Here is a 20,351-nt window from a genome sequence, read left to right on the forward strand (position 1 = left end):
CCTGTTCTAGGCAGTGATCTTACAGATGCATGAATTGTAAGAGGAAGGGGTGGGTGTAGGGATCACTTGGGGGATCTTTGACACGAAGAAAAAATACACCTACGAACTGCATTTGGCGCATCGCCCCACTGTGTACCCGGGAGTTTATCTGTGAGGGGCGGGGCTGATTGGGGTGGGGCTGGACCCCGCCCCCGGAGTGCCATCTGGGCCTTGCATCTGGAACTGTTTACACGAAGATACTTGCTGTTCATGAATACGCTTGATGTTCAGGTGTTAAGACCTGTGCAATATTTACTTTTCTAATAAAAATATTTGTTAAAAAAAGTTTATTGACTTCCGTATTATTTCGTACCAATGAAAATGGATTGAGAATATCATTCCTTCAAAAAAGACAAGCAAAAGAAAACAAAAATTGATTCTATATTATTCCTAATAGAATTAGGCCACAAGCAGTATCTACCACATGTAAAACCTCAGATGTTTCATAAACCCAGAATATTTTACCAAGAGGATATAAAGTGATTGGGTTTTTCCTTTCAGTGCCAGTGGAATAGTCAGGAGTCTGGCTTTCCTGCCTCACACACTGTGATTTATGTTCCTGAACAAATTAGACTTAATTTAAGAGCAAATCATCAGCAACAGGTATAATAATCTTGGCAGAACATTTATTTTAATTAATTGCTTTCTGTCTAACATAGATAGAAGGGTGCTGATGCCATTTACCCTATAAGGATTAGTGCTGTCATGTAATTAATTTTTTTCTTCCCCAAGAACTTAAAAGTCTCATCAGTTTTAAATCACAAAGGCATTGGTTTACTTCATATTTAATCATAACAATCTAACTTTTATGCAGTTTACAGAAGAAATTTGTGAAAGAAAAATGAACCGTAATCACTGCAGCATTATAGATTCCTGCTCCCCAAACAGGCCCTTCTGGGTTCCATGGGGGTCAGTGTTTTGGGGCGAGGCAGCTGAAAACCCTCACCCCATAAACTTGGCAGTGGGTAGCGGTGGCGCATACTTGAGTGATTTTAGAACAGTGTTGTTTTTCTTCCCTGTGGATTTGATTACCAGCTTCACCATTTATAGTTTAATGGGAGCCAAAAAGAAAACAAAAATTTCCTCTACTCTATGGATGCTTAACACTGCAGTTGTCAAAGGTATCTTGCAGTGAGTAGTAGAAAACACAACTAGACTCCAGCTTCTCAAACCTGCCAACCCTCAATGTTATTTAGAAATGATTGGATGATCTTTCCAAAGAAGCAGCAGAAACAGCTAATACTAAACCAAAGAAGGTACCCAGGGGCAGAGCAGCATAACTGTCATACTAAAATAATTTAGCTACATCATCATGGAATTTTAAATTCTAATATGTCTTTTAAGAAAAATAACCTTGAAGCCTTTATTTTTAAAAAAATATATCTTTATTGATTTTAAAGGGGAAGGGAGAGAGAGAGAGAAACATCAATGATGAGAGAGTCGTTATTGATCGGCTGCCTCCTGCACGCCCCCTGCTGGGGATCGAGCCCGCAACCCGGGCCTGTGCCCTGACCGGGAATCGAAACCCGATCGCCTGGATCCTAGGTCGATGCTCAACCGCTGAGCCACGCCCAGCCGGGCTAAGCCTTTATTTTTGATAGTCCTTCATATTCTAACCACTTCGTTGTTTATTTGTCTTTTAAAACGCTATAGGGAAGTTGAAGCCTTTCCTACCTAGAGTCTAGTGTGAATTTATCATATATTCTGTATGAAATCAGTAACGGGAGTGGTCAAGTGTCTATATTCTATTTGGTACAACCACAGGAAACAGTGAAAATAAACAGATGTTAAAAAAAAAGCATGAAACTGGATAACAAAATAGCCAATTCTGATTAAATAAAACCCTGTTTAGTTAGGGTTTTACCATATCAAACAGACTTAGTATTGAAATCACACAAATTTTGAATCATGAACTTTATTTGTCACTCTTTATAGACATTGGTCCACTTCCACATAAAAAGTAGGGAGCATCTACTTACACTTAATGTTTTATAACGACGTTGTACCACAAACCATAGTAACTTACACAGAGGGAAAAGTTACTGAAATAGATTTTTATATTCATGCCCCAAGATATCCCCCAAATATTTGTTTTTGTCCGTATAATTATGAGCATTTATAACTCTACAAAGCTAGTTTCTTCTTAAATCAATGTTCTTCTTAATATCCACATTAGACCATCTGGATAACCAAACTTTCAAAAGCGGTTAAAAAATCAGGTGCAGTTTCAAATCCAAGTGACACTATATGCACATGCATAGTTCAGGGCTGCTCTAAAGTTAAAAACTTTTTCTCCTGTTTCAGAGATATTTACATCAAATTAAGACATTTACAATAGTATATAACAACCCATATATCATTTTCACCTATCCTGTATAAGGAAGTTAAGCACTCATAATCTAATAAATTCAGTGCATTTTGTCAACATAAATAACACAAGCTAGTCTAAATGTTTTACATTTATTTCAGTGCATTATTTTCAAATACTAAATGGAATGAAATTATAATTAATGGCTATATCATAATTGAGCACATTATAGAATCTATTACACAAATCAATTCACATCAATACTATAATTCATTCTAAACTTCACAGGCACACACAAAATAGAGAACGAAATTTGCTTTTTTAAAAATTTAAACTGTCCACTTTAAACTACACTAAAAGACTTATTTTCACAAAACAGCCAATTTCCAAACCCCTTTTCTAAGTTTGGCTTAAGGAAAGTTCAATCCATTCGAATCTTCTGGTTTGTCATCCTATAAATGATGCTATCATATCCAGGATCCATGTTCCAAATATTGTAAGAGGTGATAATCACAGCCAAGGCCAAGGCGATCATTATCCAAAGTACCATGTTGAAAACCACTGAATATTCGAAATTATACTTATATGCAAGATTATAGGGACTTGATGGGTTCTTCTACAATGAAGAAAAAATCAAGAAGGAAGAATTTTAAGATAGGAAATTATCCCAGTGAAACAGCTATGATTCATTTCTCTAACATTTATTTTTAAGTGGCCATAAGAGCTTATACTAGGAAGAACCAAGAAGGGGAGCCTTTAAGGAAACGATCACACACTGTGGATTAAGTATAAACCAGTTCAACTGCTTGAGAGAATCGAGAAATGCCACTCAAGTTGAAGGTGTGCAGTGTGCATATCCTATGGTCCAGCAAGTTCAAACCCCAGGGAAAACTATATGTGTACCAAGAGACATGGACAAGGACATCCATTAACAGAACGGATCACTGGGAAACATCCATACAATGGAACACGAAGCTGTAAAATGACTGAACAGCTGTGTTTACTGGCTTCGTGACTCTTAAAAACAATACTGAGCAAAGAACAGAAAAATGCATAAAGTATGATTCCATTTATGTAAAATTCAAATAACAGGCAAAACCAAACAACACTGTTTAAGGATAAATGCATTCTGTAGTCATCATGACATGTGGTGAGTATGTCCTGCCAGAGACGTTTTACATTTACTTCTGGGCACCACAGGTCTTACTAGCCTGGGGCTACAGTACCAGGGTATATTCATTTCTTGGCCTGGGGTTTCCTGGGACTTGTAGGTAATATAAAATTGAGCCCCAAACCACATGAAGGTGGTCCTGTGGTTAAGAATTCCCTAGGAGACATTCCCACCCCCCAGTACCTACTATGACTACAGAGCGCAAGCTGCCTTTCTGTCTCCCTTTGCTGGAGGGCAGATTGTTTTCTAGTCCACCCTCCTACTGAGGGCACGGTACTTTCAGGGTCCCAGCTTTATAGGGAAGTGTCAGTTCCACCTCCGCCCCCTTTCCCCTTCCCCCATCCCATCTTTAGGGACCAAAGACCTGATTTCTAGTCTCAGTAATCCAACTAGAAACATCCCTAGAAATGTCCTGCTTGCTTACTGCAGTTTACAAGTTCCTCTTTATTTTCTCAAGAATTTCCCTTACTTTCTTGAGAGATAAATTATGCACTTAAAGAGGTGTTCATTTTTTTAATCCAGCATTTCTGGATGCTCTATAGTAGGGAATTTTTCCAGGTTGTCTAGCCTGACACGGTCCTTCCACTCCAATTTAGAGTGAAACAATCTCCTAAGTCCCACACTGCGATCAGTAAAAGTTAGCAGAGTGTGGGCTGCAAATGGGTCCAAAGGGGAGTGTCTATAAATGACTGGGAATCTGCTCCAAGAGATGAGGCCAACTGTAAATAATGTTCTTGGCCTCACGATGTTTGGGGGTATCCACACTTCTGCTCTTGTATATGTGTGTACGCGTGCGAGTGTGCACGCACGCACACACGTGTGCTGACCTATGGTCAGCACCCTTGCTTATGACTCTCTAAATGCTTAAAATCAAAGCAAGATCCAGGTCAAAAAATTATAAAAGTAAATCAAATTATAACGGGGGCAAAACAGTGTATTTTGGAAAATGAGGGGCTGTACCACAGAGACAGTGGACCTACCTCCTGGAAAAGCAGCCTCCCCAGGCTGAGAGAGCCACACCACTCCCTCACATTAACTTGTGATGTCTCCTTGTATATACCAATATTTGAATTATCTTATTAGCTTTGACAGATTTACTTTTATCCCTAAGTTAAACTCGTGTATTATCTGATTACACCCTAAAGAACTGAGCATGGCCCTAGCTGGTTTTGCTCAGTGGTTAGAGCATCAGCCCACGGACTGAAGGGTCCCAGGTTTGACTCCAGCCAAGGGCACGTACCTCGGTTTCAGGCTCGATCCCCAGCCCTGGTAGGGGCATGTGCAGGAGGCAACCAATTGATGTGTCTCTCTCACATCGATGTTTCTCTCTCTCTCTCTCTCCCCCTTCTACTCTCTCTGAAAAGCAATGGAAAAAATATCTTCGGGAGAGGATTAAAAGGAAAAAAAGAACTGAGCATCACTGGCAAAACATACCTATGTGAACAAGAAACCTGTTTTGAGATTGGTTTTCAGATTTACTGACTACTCATTCATGCTGCCATAGGTGATGTGAGATTTAGTGGGGGTTTTTAAGTTAACTTCACAGCTTTAAAGCAGCATCTAAAACTGTACTCACCTCTTGTTCTGCCTCAAGGATTGTCCTTGTCTTCCTCACAAGGGATGTGTCGAATGATCGGACAGTCACTAGCTCTACCACTGCATTCCCACCATAAAGACTATACATGTCATCTGCAAACTGAGGAGTTATTGACATTACTATAAATCTTAAATACATATTTATTTAAATTATTTGTAAAGCTTCCGTGCACCTCCAAGAACATTCACTTACCTATTGGCTCATGAAATACACTGTCTTAAAATAGGCAAGTCTTAAAGGCTTTGATTATGTTAAAATATTCAGAAAACTATTAAGCTTCAACATACATTCAAATGTTCAAAATAACTTTAAGAAGGGCCTGTATTTGTTAGCATATAAATTGGGAGAAGGGAAGTAGGAAAGGGAAATGGAGGCATCTTCCTAAATGGTCTCTGGTTAATCACAAACATCTACAAAGATTTAATTGTGAAACCTCATTAAACAGTTACAGGGGAGTAACTCCAAGGGCAAGAAAACATTAGCATTTATTGCGTATCTGCTAAATGTCTGGTACTGTGCTTGGTGTTCCCCTTCGATTATTTCACAGTGTTTACTGGGTAGAGTTTCAGCTGGGAAGACGAAAGGTCGAGCAATGAATGGTGGTGGCGGCGGCTGCACAACAGTGTGAATGTACTTAATGCCGCAGAACTCTACGCTTAAAAATGGTAAGTTTTATCATCTGTGTATTTTAGCACAATGGAAAGAAAAAGTATTGTGCTGGAGTTATCCACCATTTCCTAAGCTGCCTCTGCCAGAATTCGAGACGTCCCAACATACATCTTTGACCTACTCCGTCCTTGATCACTAAAATTAGAGGTCCTCCCAAAAAGGTAAGACTTCAATCAACATTAAGTATTTCACGAAGCAGATTTTTCCATTTAGAGGCTAAAAGTGAAATGGTCACACGCTGACCTCTCGTACCCCATTGGTAATTTACCTTTTGTAGAGCATCAACAAGGATCTTAGAAGCATCTCTGAACTGTTCAGAATCTTCTCCGTAATGTTTCCCAATTTCATCCAAACCTGCCAGCTCCAGTGAATATAAATCAGGAGAATGATCCTTGGCTAGATGCTTATGTCGAGACAACTGAGGAGAACAAACCAAAGGAAGTAGATAGTCATGTCAAACACAGCCAGTTGAAGCTTTATGCCTAACTAAACTAGGCTGAACAGAACCATACCAGTGTGCCACAACATACATATAGTCTAAAATGGTGGCAAATGGAGCTGGTGAAGTGAGAGCTTCTGACAAATCCAATGTCTCATTTTTAAGAGCAGTTATAGGACTACTTGAATATTTAATAAAAGCTCTTTTTAAAATTCCTTAGTTTAAAAACTTCAGATATGAAAGAACAGATGGTTGCACCAGTCTGATCCCAGGAGAACATGAGCCATCAATGCTCAGAGAACAGACACCTCCCACATGCCCTCCTGGACCACCTGGCCAGCCACCAGCACTGTGCTTCCAGGCTCCCCGAACTGACCCTGCTAAAAAAGTTTGGGCAACAACTTCAGTAGATAGCAAACAGGTAAGTTTTTCTATTTCAATCACAGGAGGATTTTTTTTTCTAAATCATTCACCAAAAAGGAAAAAATACCCTTTAGGCAGATGTATTCCCTTCCTGACTTGGTCGACAGCAGTTAGTCCAAACTGTTACTTCTATTTTAGATACAGGATTTAAGTCTCAATGTCTGACAAGAAATCAATAGCCAAGTCAGGACTGCAGCTAGTCAGGACTGCAGGTCCTGTATTCTTGGAGTATATACTTACTGTCTCCTAAGAGTAGAAATCTAAAATAATTTGACTAGCATGAGATGAGTTCAAAATTACCACCACCACCACTAATTCCTCAACTTTCATGGCATCATAAATAAATCCAGGGCATACTCGATAGAACTTTTCTATTGGTTTCACTAGCATTCAAAGATTCTCTAGAAATGTCTTCTGGAACCAAAATAAATGGAATTGAAAAATCGGAGCAGCTTACTTACCAAACTTGAAATATCATGTAGAACTTGCAGTTCAGAAAGAAAGAGCAGATCGACCTGCAGAGCGGAAAGGCAGGAGCATTAGTTTAAATATGCATCAGAGATCTGTACTTGCCATTTATCAAATAAGGCACAGGATATTACAAATGTTAAGCACATAAGTGAATTTATGCAACAGTTGTCCTCCATTTGGTAGGTTCATTTCCATTGAAAATGCATATAAAACATTATTTCCTAACAGAAAGGTGATGGTCATTCCCCCCAGCACAGTGACCACCACTCAACAGCCATATTTCTGATGAAGCTGTGATAAAGCATCTAAACTCTACAGTATTCGCTCAGGGCATCAGAATGTTCTGGCACACTGTAGTGAGGTCCCGCCAGTGGCCCAGCCTGCTCACATCCCTTGAGCATGTTCTACACTGAAGAATAAAGGCTGGTGGTCCTGGTTAACCATAGTAGGTAGAGGGGAGGGTGCCAGAAAGGTGGCATGCCATGTGGTTGGAGGGTGCGTGAACAGGTGGTGAAACTGACAGATGGGCTCCCTCCACTGCACAGTCAAGAATGAGCTAGAAAAATGAGGTAACACATCAGAAGGGGCAGCAAATGACGGCGCCCACGGTGCCAGACTGGCACAGCTCCATCAGCCACCAAGTGAATTCTGTGATTTCTGGTTTGTCCAGATTAACTGACGGCAGCCCTCACGCTAGAGTATAATACTAATTACTACTATGACTCAACTCACAAAAGGAATTTATTCGTGAGATTCATAAAATTACACTAAAGGAAAGAAGAATCTACTCCAGCCGTCAATTTGCAAAACTTCTCATTTTCTAAAACGTCGTTTGCTCGAAAGCCAGGAACATAAGAAATAGGAAACCAGTAATGATATTAATTTATTCCTTCGGTAACTGTACTTACTTCATTGCTCCTACTCAGAGAGTTGAGGGGAAGTGAATTGAGAACAGAGTTTTCTTGATACAGGCGATTGCGGAGCTGTCGTAACGTTACGGAAAGATCTTCAAAAACTGAGTTTGCCTTCCCCACCATATACACTCTCTGCAAGAAGAATCCAACATTTTAAGTTATGTTCTACAGATTAATTCCAATACACAGAGGTCTTATAGCTTTGTTCATAAAACTGGTTTTAAATTTTCATTAAATAATGAAAGCTAATTTTTTAAAGCATCTTAAATAAAAAACTGTATCACTTACTTCCTCGCTGGGAGCCAACTGCAAAACTACAGGAGTTTCTTCAGAAAATAAGGAGTGAATGGAATTTGCAACACTGTCAAGATTAAAAGGAACTGCCTGAAAGTTAAGAGTAAGACCTTAATTATTATCTGAACCAAAGTGGGAAGAAAAATCATTCAAATGGTATTTAAAAAGGAGCCTAAAAAAAAAGGGGGGCACTAGCATTTTCTATAGAAATTCAAAAGACCCATATCACACATCCAAACACAAAGAGCGCTTCTGAGGGCAAAGAAGATCAACCAGCCTCCTAGTGTGCCAATCGGAGTCTGTCTCCCAATGTGCCTAAAGAGGACACAACGCTATCCTGCATCAACCATCATTTTCTGGTGGTCATCTGTGTATTTTAAACAGCAATACATTTGGTTTCAATAGCAATTAAACATGCCACAAAGAACGTATATTCTCTACAATAAAGTATTAACTTTCATTCAATAGGTCAGAATACATCCATAACCTATGTGATCCTATCAACCAATGTCACCCCAATAAATTTAATTTTTTTAAAAAGAGGTCAGAAGAATTTGAACTGAATTTAATTGAAAGAGAAATAGACCTCATTTTTCATTTCAAAATTTTTAAAATGTTTAATAAGATTGAGGGTTTGTCTTCAGACACACTGAAGACTCAGACAAGGCATAAAGTAAGTCACAGAATTTCATAGGTCCTTTATCTTAGGACCACATGGTATTAAATTGAAATAACCCATTGTGGTAAAATCTGCTTTTTTTTCCTTGAATTTTTTTATTAAAAGTGTAACATACAACCTGGCCGTCGTGGCTCAGCTGCTGAGCATTGACCTAGGATCCAGGAGATTGCAGTTCAATCCCTGTTCAATTCCCGGTCAGGGCTCATGGCCGGGTTGCGGGCTCAACCCCCAGTAGGGGGCGTGCAGGAGGCAGCCGATCAATGACTCTCATCATTGATGTTTCTCTCTCTCCCTCTCCCTTCCTCTCTCTGAAATCAATAAAGATATATATTTTTTAAAAAGTGTAACATACATATAATAAGTGCACAAATCTTGGGGTAACAGCTCAAGGAATGTTTACAAATGGATACACTCATATAACCCAACCAGATCAAGACAGAACATTATCAGCACCCAGAAGCCTCCACAGCCACTCCCTCCACCCACAAGAACAACCAAAATTCTGACTTCTATCTCCATAGATCTGTTTTTGCCCCAAATTATTTTTAACAATAAATTGTGGTAATTCTTCCCCTCAAAATAATTATTTTATTCTCAATATTATGGTATTAAAACAAGCAGTATAGTAGTAGTTGTTTTGCTTTAATGGAGATTTCTTACAGTGATTTTTTTCAGTAATTCCCTTTACTATCAAAAGGTTCATGTTTATCAGCAACAAATTTTTTTTTTTTTAAATATATCTATTGATTTCAGAGAGAGGAAAGGAGAGGGAGAGAGAGATAGAAACATCAATGATGAGAGAGTCATTGATCGAGCCCGCAACCTGGGCATGCGCCCTGACCGGGAATCGAACCCCGATCGCCTGGATCCTAAGTTGACGCTCAACCGCTGAGCCACGCCCGGCCGGGCTATCAGCAACAAATTAATACTAATATGGTGCAGGCAGAATGATTATATAAGTCTTACTGATCAAATCCCACCATTAAAATTAAGTTTCTTAATTTCAACAAAATCATTTTTTCCTCTTACTCAAGATGCATTATTAATTCTTTCCAAAATTCTCTTAAAATGAGTTAATGAGCAATTGAAGAAGAGAGAAGAAAGTTCAGACTTGCAAAAGCACCCTGTCACCAGCTCCCTGAGTCAGCTACAAGAGCTCTGCTTTTGCAACCATGCAGTTCCCTTCCTCAGACTTTGGAGGGCTACTAGAACGTGTAACAAGTTTTCCAGCCTCGTTTTGCCTAGTGCAATGGCCCTCGTGGCAGGAAAGTTGAAGATTAAAGGTAACACATCCCTAGCAATCAAACCAAAAAAAGCTACTGACTCAGATGATCACCAAACTGTGAAGGAAAAGAAAAAATTATATGGACCGTTCATTAGTTTGGTTATGCGCATAAAATGTTCTGGTGACTTCTCTATGCTTGTAGTAGAAGGAGGGCCTCTCGCAACAGCCCAGTCAGCCTTATTGCCTGAAAGGCCTGTGAAGGAATAAGTGAGCCAGCCAAAGGGCCTCCAGTCTCCTCCTTACAGAAAAATGAAGTAAAATTCTGAAGGGAAAGTGATAAGATAATGCCCAAGACAGTGTCAGCAGGATACACCCTCAACTGGTTTCATTTTTTTGAGCCTCTGACTATTCCGAGAGTGGGGCAATTTGTTTACCTTTTATCTTAGACAGTACTCCCAGCCATAGGGAACAGACAAGTCTCCATAAATTTACAACCACCACGTTATTTTTTTTTAACAGAAGTTGTTTTACTTATCAATCAGTGCATCAACAAAAGACAAGTGTACTTAGAACACAATTCATAATGACAGCTGACAAGACGAAATTAAAAATGCACCCCTTTAACTTTTTATAATAAATACTCACATTCTCCAAAGGGTAGGAAATGACACTGCCTGGGGGTAGAGCGAGTTTGTCCACTCCCTTCACCATCACCATAACGGTAGCTTGAGGACGATGGAATAGGTTACCCACGGCAAGTCCCGGCCAAGAAAGGTCCTAAACATGGAAAAGCAGGAAATGGTGCTTAATTATCAACTCAGGAGACCAAGCCCCAGAGACATCTAACAAACAGAGTAAAGGGGCTCGGGGATGACACTGGCAATGAGAATTCACAAGGAGAAAAAATGCTGTATTCAAGGCAGCAGCTGCAATCTCCTAACCAAGGATGTGGCTTTCTACCTTCGTTTCCTCGGAAACTTCTATAGATTTGAACAGTAACGTTTAATAGGAAGTCACCTCAAGCCTTTGATGCAAAATAGCAGGCAAGTAAACAAAACACAGGTACTTTCCAAATTCCAGATTACAAAATATTCGTTGTCTTAAAACCATGGGTGTTTTCTTCCCCCCATCATTGTTTGTCTTTAACTACTGCATCACTTTTCTCTTTCAGTGACAAGGCAAGACTGTCATTAAAACATTCTCATTAGCCCTGGCCGGGTGGCTCAGCTGATTGGAGCGTCGTCCTGTACACCAAAAGGTTGTGAGTTTGATTCCCGGTCACAGCACATGCCTAGATTTCCAGTTCAATCCCCGGTTGGGGCACGTATTGGAGGCAACCAATGGATGTTTCTCTCTCACATCTGTGTTTCTCCCTCTCTCTCTTTATCTCTCTCAAATCAATAAAAAACATATTCTTGGGTGAGGATACAAAGACTTCTCATTAGACTAAGCTCTTTATAAACAAAACAAAATTCCTGCTGAAAGTAACTCATATTAGTTTACTAATGCTTACTTCTAAAGGTTATTTCCATTGCCATTTGTAGTCAAGTTTAAGTCTGTAAAGAAGGAAGTACAAATTTCATCTTTAAATGTAAACAACCAGTCCCATTCATGCTAGGAGCTCAGGAGCTCCTCCCATAGGCCCACCAGAGCAGAGCGAGGGTTCCCATGCATTGCTTCTGATTTCAAAGGCACTCGGGACACAGGAGGAAAGTCCTGTGAGCGATCGGTGGTATCTAGAGACCACATCAAAAGCACCAAACTTATAAAATGGGAGGAGATAATGACAGGAAGACAAAGCAAACTAAATCCCTTTTCTTCTAGCCCACAGCTTTAGATTTCTCATAATGACTGGATCTAGGTCTCCTCTGCTATATCACGTAAGCAGCCAGTTACTACATGTTACAGCTTAATTGTAGGAAACCATGGTCCTAGGCTATTCCTTAACTACTGACAACACTATTTTCCTAAACTCGGGCAAGATGCATACACATCTTATCATTCATAACAAATTGTAACAGACTGAATGTTTGTGTCTCCCACCCCAAATTCGTATGTTGCGATCCTAACCCCTAAGGTGATGGTATTTGGTGGTAGGGCTTTCGGGAGGTAATTAGGTCATGAGGGTGGAGCTCTCATGAAAGGGGTTAGTGCCCTTATAAAAGGGACTCCAGAGAGCTCTCTCACCGGCTCTCTACCATGTGAGGATACAGCAAGAAGTCCACAGTCTGCAACATGGAAGGGGGGTCCTCACTAGAACTTGACCATGCTGGCACCCTGATCTCAGACTTCCAGCCCCAGAACAGTAAGAAATGTCTGTTGTTTATAAGCCACCTAGTCTACGGTACTTTGTAACAGCAGCCTGAACTAAGACACAAATCTATCATGTGTACCGAAAAAATAAAAGAAAATTATACATCCTATTAATAGGACAGATAGATTCATTCTCTTATATATAAAGAATGTTACTACAATGCATAAACTATTATATGGATAATGATTTGTAAGGCTTTGGTTTCATAAGCCAAGCTTGAAGCACTTATCCAAAATCTCCCCAACTACAAATGAGCTTTTTTACATTTGCAATCTGTACCAAATATACCTATGTTCGCTTGTTGCTTTCTTGGGCTATTAGCAGCAATTAACAAAAATGCTTTCAGAAGTAGCTCCAAATTTTAAAAAAATTTTGATTGATTTTAGAGAGGAAGAGAGAGAGAGAAACACTGATTTGCTGTTCCACTTACTTAAGCATTCATTGGTTGATTCCTGTATGTGCCCTGACTGGGGATGGAACCCAAAACTTTGGCGTATCAGTATGATACTCCAGTCAACTGAGTTACCCAGCCAAGGCCCAAATATATTTTTTAAATACACATACTTCTTTCACAGAGAAGCCCATGGATAATGCAGCCACATCTGGGATTCGCTCTCCTGGTATAGGCCAATTTCCATCGCGGAAAACAACAGACCCTGGTGATCTTAATATACTAAACTCGTTCCCCAAAACACCTGAGAAGAAAACAGATTAGTAAATGAATGGTGAGCATCATAAATCTTTAGCATCCATGCTGAAAATTATTAAGTATGTTTCCCCATTCCCATTGACTTAACATACTAAATTATGATCAGACAAAATGTTGAATCCTAAATAAACATCAATGAATTCTTTTACAAGGTATCTAAGAATTTAAGTTGACACATTCTGCTGCAACAAAGATACAACTAAGAAACCAGATTCCCCTAATGATCTAGATGCCTTCCTACAAATGGTTAAACAGGGACATGTGGCAATTTGTCAAGAATTAAAAATCGGTGGTACTTCTGGAGAATTTAAGAAACCAAAAACAAAACCCTAGCACAGACTAACAAGGAAGAAAGGAAACCTAAAATCTCTAAATTATTTCTACCATTGACCCTCTCTTCAAAATGCAAATTCATAAAATTCCTAAAAGTGTACCCTAAAACTTTGCAGGTTAGTATATTTAGGGAATTATATCTTTCCTTTAATCCCACAGGCAAACCTAGTGAAATGTGGACTGTCAAATGGGGGTACATGTTACCAATAAGAATATAAAACACTTCAGACTTTAGAAACAAAATCTAGGAAATAGTATTTCCAATGGACATATTAAGAAGGTGAGAAAAGGTATTCTGTAATAATAAAGTCAACTAGTCTATGGGTATGGGGCCTGGGATTAAAAAGTGAAGGATCAGAATAAAGGGACTGTTTTTTAAAAATATTTTTATTGGTTCCACAGAGAGAGGGAGAGATAAAATCATCATTGATGAGAGTGAGTCATTGATCGGCTGCCTCCTGCACACCCCCTACTGGGGATTAAGCCCGAAACCCAGACATGTGCCCTGACCAGCAATTGAACCAGCGACCTCTTGGTTAATAGACCAACACTAACCACTGAGCCACGCCAGCCAGGCAAGGGACTGTTTTTATAGACCCTCCAAGGCTAAAGATGAAGTATCTGGCCTCTTCACAAGTCATGTGGTAACCCAATGATGTCTGGCTCACACAAGGGCAAGTAGCTAATGGAACCTTTCAAGTTCCTATGAAAAGATTAGCTCCAAGTCCAAAACAAATCTTATTCATGCCTAGTATGAGAAATTAGACTTTAATAAAGCATCACTGTTACCCCGTTGACCTAAGAAGTTTCACTTACAGAGTATGGGAATAAAGTTGGAAGCAACAGTAAATGTTTTGGTGTTGCAGTATTGACAGTAAATAAAAGGCCTCAGGATGGTGCTGATACAACATGAAGAGTTATGAGTCTCAATTCAGTGCAGCCACCAGAGCAGAAATTTCCAAATTGTTCTAGCCGGAGGTAGACCGAAAAAAAAAATTAGCAGTCCTGGCAGGTGTGACTCAGTTGCTTGGGCAACATCCTATGCACTGAAAGGTCGCTGGTTCAATTCCTGGTCAGGGCATGTGCCTGTGTTTCGCGTTTGATCCCCCAGCAGGGGGCATACAGGAGGCAGCTGTTCCATGTTTCGCTCTCACGTCAATGTTTCTCTCTCCCTCTCCCTTCCTCTCTCTCTAAAAATAAAAAACCTTTAGAAAATAATTACAATGGAATGGCTGTTTGTAACTGATAAACATCTTGGTTCACTCAAGTAGTAGTTATTGCAAACTCTAAGGAAAATGGGACGGCAAGAGACCCATACTTTCAAAGGACCACACACATTTATTTTTTTAATCCTCACTCGAGGATATTTTTTCCATTGCTTTCCAGAGGGGGGGGGGGGAGAGAGAAACATCAATGTGAGAGAGACACACCCATTGGTTGCCTCCTGCACGTGTCCCTACTGGAGCTGGGGACTGAGCCGGCAACCGAGGTATGTGGCCCTTGACCCGAATCCAACCTGGGACCCTTTAGTATGCGGACTGACACTCTAACCACTGAGCCAAACTGGCTAGGGCATCAAAGCACCATACACATTTAAAAAACTACATTTGGATCTGGAGATAGCCCTGTTTTGAGATGTGGCCCTAGTCACTCAACCCCAACAAAGTTATACTAAATTACTTTGCCTCAGCTTTATAGTTAGATTCTACTTCTGTGCCTGCACAACAGTCCTTCAGGAGCCCAGTGCTTCAGAAAACCTTAGTCATGGACTCCTATACCGAAAAACTGCTGCTTAGCCCAGGTATCTCCGGGATACCTGACAGAAAGTCACCTATCCTCTACCTGAAAGGGGAACGCCACATCAACTTACAAACATTACGCACGCTAGCCATCACCTCTATTGTCCCAACAGTTTCTCATTGTACTGAACTGAAATAGGCTTTCTTCTTTCATCTTTGATCACTTCCGACTGGGTCTCATTAGATATCCTCAACTCCAGCTTCAAGAGAAGGCAGAGGAATTCCTCCAGCTACTTGCTTCCTCTCCCCACCACAAATTTCTGTACACAGCCCCTATCCTTGTCTCTTCTTCCAGGTGCCGGTGGGGATGTCCCTCTCCCAGTCTAAAATGACCCTGTGGTTGCCCCAGTGGGTTTGGCTCAGTGGTCAGAGCATTAGCCCGCGGGCTGAAGGGTCCCGGGTTCAAGTCCAGCCAAGGGCACGTACCTCGGTTGCAGGCTGGATCTCCAGCCCAGGTTAGGGAGTGTGCGGGAGGCAACCAATCGATGTGTCTCTCCCACATCGATGTTTCTCTCTTTCTCTCTCTCTCTCCCTTCCACTCTCTCTGAAAAGCAACAGAAAAAAATATCTTCAGATGAGGATTAAAAAAACACAAAAAAAGCCCCTGTAGTTCAGCCTTCTTAGGGACCTTCATTCATTCACCTATTAAATTATTCGGTGTTTATTAAGCCACTATTCTGGCACAGTGTATCAGGAGTTAGGTGCCCATATGGTTGTAGGCATAAAAAGCTGGCCCTGTAGAACATAAGCTCCACAAGGGCAGGGTTTTATTTCAGTTTGTCTTGTTCCCACAACATCTCCAGGGCTGAGAACAGCGCCTGACACATTGATGCGCAATAAATACTTGTTCAGTTAATTAATGAATGAAGCCACACTTTATATTACCAATTTTCCCGTATCAACTGGCTCTCTCACTTCAGCATAAAAATATGCTTAGGGTGCTTCCATTCTAAAAGTAAAACCACAAAAAACCTCCTTTGGTCCTCCCAGCCTCCACCAGCCTCTGCTTCCCTGCAGAGGCAGAGTGCTAGCAGAGCAGTCAGCCACGCTGGCTTCTCTCTGTCTTCGTCTCACATTTACCACCTACTCCCCAGCTCCTGACTGCACCATGCCACCGAAACGACTCACCAAGTCCAAAAGACAATTTTCAGCCCTTAACTTAATTAACTTCCTAAAGCACCCGATGCTGGCAACTCCCTCCTTGAAACTCTCCTGCCTTGACCTTCATAAGCCCATGCGCCTGGTTTTTCTTCCAATCCCTCTGGCTACTTCTCGGTTTCTTTCCCCTCATGTCCTTGAAAACTGAGATGTCCTGACTTTTTAGGTTTCAACCTTTTCAGTACAGAATTTGAAGGTAGCCCCCACTATACACATATTTATTTACAAAGTATAAACTTGTATATTTGTATACATTTGTAGCATAATAGGTTATATATTCATAATATATTACAAAGCACACGAAAATGGAAATATTTAAAAAGGAGATACCTGTGTAGTATTCTTCCTAAGTTAATCGTGAGAAAATATCAGACAACCTGAGTTGAGGGACATTCTACAAAATATCTGACCATTACTATACAAAAAAAGGGAGGGGGGGGGATAAAAATTAGATATAAATGGAAGTCCTAGTACATTCTTCTGGCATCCCAGGAGATCAACTAGCGTACTCCACTTTGGAGATCTGAGGGCTCCATTCCTGACCTTCACTGCTTTCCTAGTCTGTATCTCTCTCCTAACACTGAAAACACCAAAAACACATTGATGGCTCCCAGATTTTGATTTTCAGCCTAGATTTCTCTTGAGCCTTAGACCTACACACCCAACAGTCTGCTGAGCATTTCCTTCTAAGTCCCGTGAGTCCTTCAAACTCAACAGGTTCAGAACTTAATCCACCATCTTTCCATACAATCTTGTATCCTCTATCTCAAAGGATGACACCACCTTCCATCCAGCTGCTCGAATGGGTCTCCTTAAAGCCTTCCTCAGCACCACAGCTCATCAACCACTGAATCCGTCCATCTTTTTCCTGATTATCCCACGAATCCTTTCTCTTCCGTGGGCAGGGCACACTCTTCAGGCCCTCACCAGGCTTGCTGGAACCAGCCACCTTATGATCTGTCTTCTTTTCAAAATACAGACTTGTTCATTCATCCTTCAGTTTAAACACCTTCACTCACTGCCCCAGAGCCTTTGAGACAAAATCAAAAACATAACACCCAAGGGCACCTCACTAACATGACTTCTGGGATCTCTCAGCCCCTACACACTCCTACCCCACCGAACTATTTGCCTTTGCTCTCATACCTCTGTGCTTTACATAAGCTGTTCTGTCGGAAATGCCTTTTCTCCCCACCCCAACCTTTCACATTTGTCCTGTGAGCCCCTCCCACCCAGGGAAATTTCCCTCAGCTTCCCCAGTCTGAGCTAGAGGCTAAGCCCTTTGGGAACTCCCACCATACTATGCTGTGGTCTATGAATAGTGGATGGAATCAATTAAGTGGGGGGGAAAAATAGGTCATACTTTTTACCTCTGGGACATCAGTGACCAAATTGAATCCCTCTTCAATAGGACATCGTTCAGATTCCATGTGTTTTTTACCCTTGGCCTTTCCTGTCCAGGCTAAATTTTTTCAAATACTCTTTATGACATGGTATTCATAACCCTAGTTCCCCTCCTCTAGTCTCTGTCTGATTTGGTAACACCATTTTAAAGAACTTTTTTTTTTTTTTTCTCAAATAGGGAAGTCTGATCTCTTAAAGATGTTTTCCATGAAATCACATTTAGTCATTGTGGAAAAAAGTAATTTAACCTCAGCTGACAAGACCAAGCAATGCAAAAACTGACAGGATCAGATTCTTGGTCTGTATGAACTAGTCTATTCTAGTTAGGAAAGCAAGTTCAAACCATGTACCAAACCAAAAACACAAAATCCCCTAAACCTCACTGAATCAAAATAATATCACTCATAACATTAAACGCGGAATTCGCAGGTGTTCGTATAAATCATAGTATAAAAGGGAAGGTTTTTAAATCTAAAAAACTAAATTTAAAAAATTAAAATAAAAAATTCCCCCAAAGTAAGTTACTAGATAGATCAGAATGACTTTCTAGAGACAGACACAAAATGAACAAAACAAACCTAAAATTTGGGGGGCATGAAAATAAGTGTAACTATCATCAACACACAACACTGGGCAATCCAGGGATGGAGAAGACCTGCAAATTTCAGGAACATCAGTGGTCTATATCCCCATGCAGAATTAAGCCGCCATTCCAAAAGTGGGGCGTCCCAGCACCTCACAAAGCAGAGGCACAGGCATCCTATATATTTTTAACCTATCAGTTTTAAACCCATACACTGAGCCCAGCCAGTGTGGCTCAGTCAGTTGAGTGTTGACCTAGAAACCAAGAGGTCACCATTCAATTCCTGGTCAGGGCACATGCTGGGTTTGGGGAGGGGGGGTCAATCCCCAGTAGGGGATCCCCTCCTCCTCAGGGGGTGTGCAGGAGGCAGCTGATGGATGTTTCTATCCCTCTCCCTTCCTCTCTTAAATCAATAAAACATATTTAAAAAATGAATAATAAACCAATACGCTGGGGAACAGAACCCAATTCCTGCAAATTGTTTTTAACTTGGCCTCTTGTTGGCCACTGTCTGCGCCCTGGTCCCAGCCTCCATCGTTCCCACATTCTCTCCCAGTAGTAGCATTTCCACTACCTGTGTTCCAACACATGTCATGGAAAAGGCCCATGCTTTGGAGCCAGCTGATCTGGGTTCAACTCCAGCTCAGCTGCTTACTGCTTGTATGGTGTTGGGTAATTCACTTAGGCTTAATCACTCTGTAAAACGACGATGATATCCTCTTGTAAGGATTGCTGCAAAAGTAAATGAATTACAAGATACACAGGAAAAGGCCAAATATTCGCTGACGTGCGCACCCCTCGCATGCTAGGGAACCTAGGTTCCTCTCAGAAAGCTACCATCATTTAACATGTGACCCTCAGAACGTGACTCACATCTTAGTTTCCGAATCCTTAAAATTGTTAACTGTGACAAACTACTGAGAGATACTCTGAATTCACCTTTAGAAATAACCATACGAAACAAGGACTCCACCTCCAACTTTTGCATCCTGAAACCATCGCTGACGCCAGCTGCTAGAAACGAAGACACACCGGGAAAATGCAAAGAAACGCAGCAGCCGATGGCAGCTTCTTCGCAGAGGGCTGCGGTTCGGCGCTTGAGAAATGCCTTCCCGTCCTCCGAAGCCGGAAGGGCCGGGACGACCCGAGGCTCAGGCGTGACGGGCGGACGCGCCTTCCACGCAGAGGCGGAGGGTGCGGCCGGCTCCGGTGCCCCCCACGCAGCCCGGCCCCACCCCGCCCCCTTCCCCGGCCGCCCCGCCACCGAGGAGGCCGGGGCAAGGCTGGCGCCCCTCGCCCGCACTGCGGCACCCGCCCAGCCGCTGCACTCGCGTGACCGCCCCCGACCCCCCGCGGCTCAGAGCCTCCCGGAGCGCACCCCGCCAGAGCCCCGATCCTCACCCGCCACCAACAAGGACAGAAGCACGACGGCCACAGCCATGCTTCCTCGCCGGCTGCAGCAGCGCAGGGCGAACACGGAACCGGCCGCGGCGACGCGAGTGACCACAGCAGCACCCGGGGGTGACGAGCTCCAGCTCGGCCCGAGCCCCTGAGACCGCCCCGTCGTCGCGTCCGCGGGGCGGGCCGTCGCTTTCTCCACCAATCGCCACACACGCCGCGGCCTGCGGGAGAGGCGTAGCTGGGCTCACGTCAGTCGGATGGGCGTGTCTAAGGTGATGGATGGGAGGCCCCTCTAATGGTAGGCGGCAATCGCGGGGCCGGGCGCGGGCCAGGGCGAGGGCCGGGGCGCGGGCGCCCGCCCCTGGCCCGTGACAACCGGTCGCGAGTTAGAGGGCACGGCGGGCGATCGCAGGTGTAGGGA

The 20,351-nt window shown here is 42.1% G+C and overlaps 1 protein-coding gene across 2 annotated transcripts; it reads right to left on the minus strand.

The window, feature by feature from the left end:
* Positions 1 to 1,934: 1,934 nt before the first annotated feature.
* On the minus strand, positions 1,935 to 20,047 carry ATP6AP2 (ATPase H+ transporting accessory protein 2). Of its 2 annotated transcripts, none has more exons than XM_087829370.1 (9): positions 19,931 to 20,047; positions 13,108 to 13,238; positions 10,875 to 11,006; positions 8,320 to 8,415; positions 8,026 to 8,163; positions 7,108 to 7,161; positions 6,053 to 6,202; positions 5,095 to 5,214; positions 1,935 to 2,963 (listed from the first exon to the last, which is right to left on the minus strand). In XM_087829370.1, exons 1-9 carry the CDS (start codon positions 19,968 to 19,970, stop codon positions 2,769 to 2,771), a joined length of 1,056 nt encoding a protein of 351 aa, XP_087685496.1. In that variant the 5' UTR covers positions 19,971 to 20,047; the 3' UTR covers positions 1,935 to 2,768. The 2 variants fall into 2 exon arrangements, with proteins under 2 accessions (XP_087685496.1, XP_016052520.2); XM_016197034.2 differs by lacking the exon at positions 19,931 to 20,047 and adding an exon at positions 19,104 to 19,152.
* Positions 20,048 to 20,351: the final 304 nt, after the last annotated feature.

Source organism: Miniopterus natalensis, chromosome X (genome assembly GCF_054644295.1).
Source record: "Miniopterus natalensis isolate mMinNat1 chromosome X, mMinNat1.hap1, whole genome shotgun sequence".
Classification (NCBI taxonomy): domain Eukaryota; kingdom Metazoa; phylum Chordata; class Mammalia; order Chiroptera; family Miniopteridae; genus Miniopterus; species Miniopterus natalensis.

What these genes read in the sequence shown, in the direction of transcription:
- ATP6AP2 (XM_087829370.1), bottom strand. Translation starts at nt 19,970, where the DNA reads ATGGCTGTGGCCGTCGTGCTTCTGTCCTTGTTGGTGGCGG. An exon ending in CTCTGAGTAGGAGCAATGAA is followed by an intron (nt 7,162 to 8,025) that starts GTAAGTACAGTT and finishes TCCGCTCTGCAG; the next exon opens with GTCGATCTGCTCTTTCTTTC. An exon ending in TTGTTGATGCTCTACAAAAG is followed by an intron (nt 5,215 to 6,052) that starts GTAAATTACCAA and finishes ATAACTCCTCAG; the next exon opens with TTTGCAGATGACATGTATAG.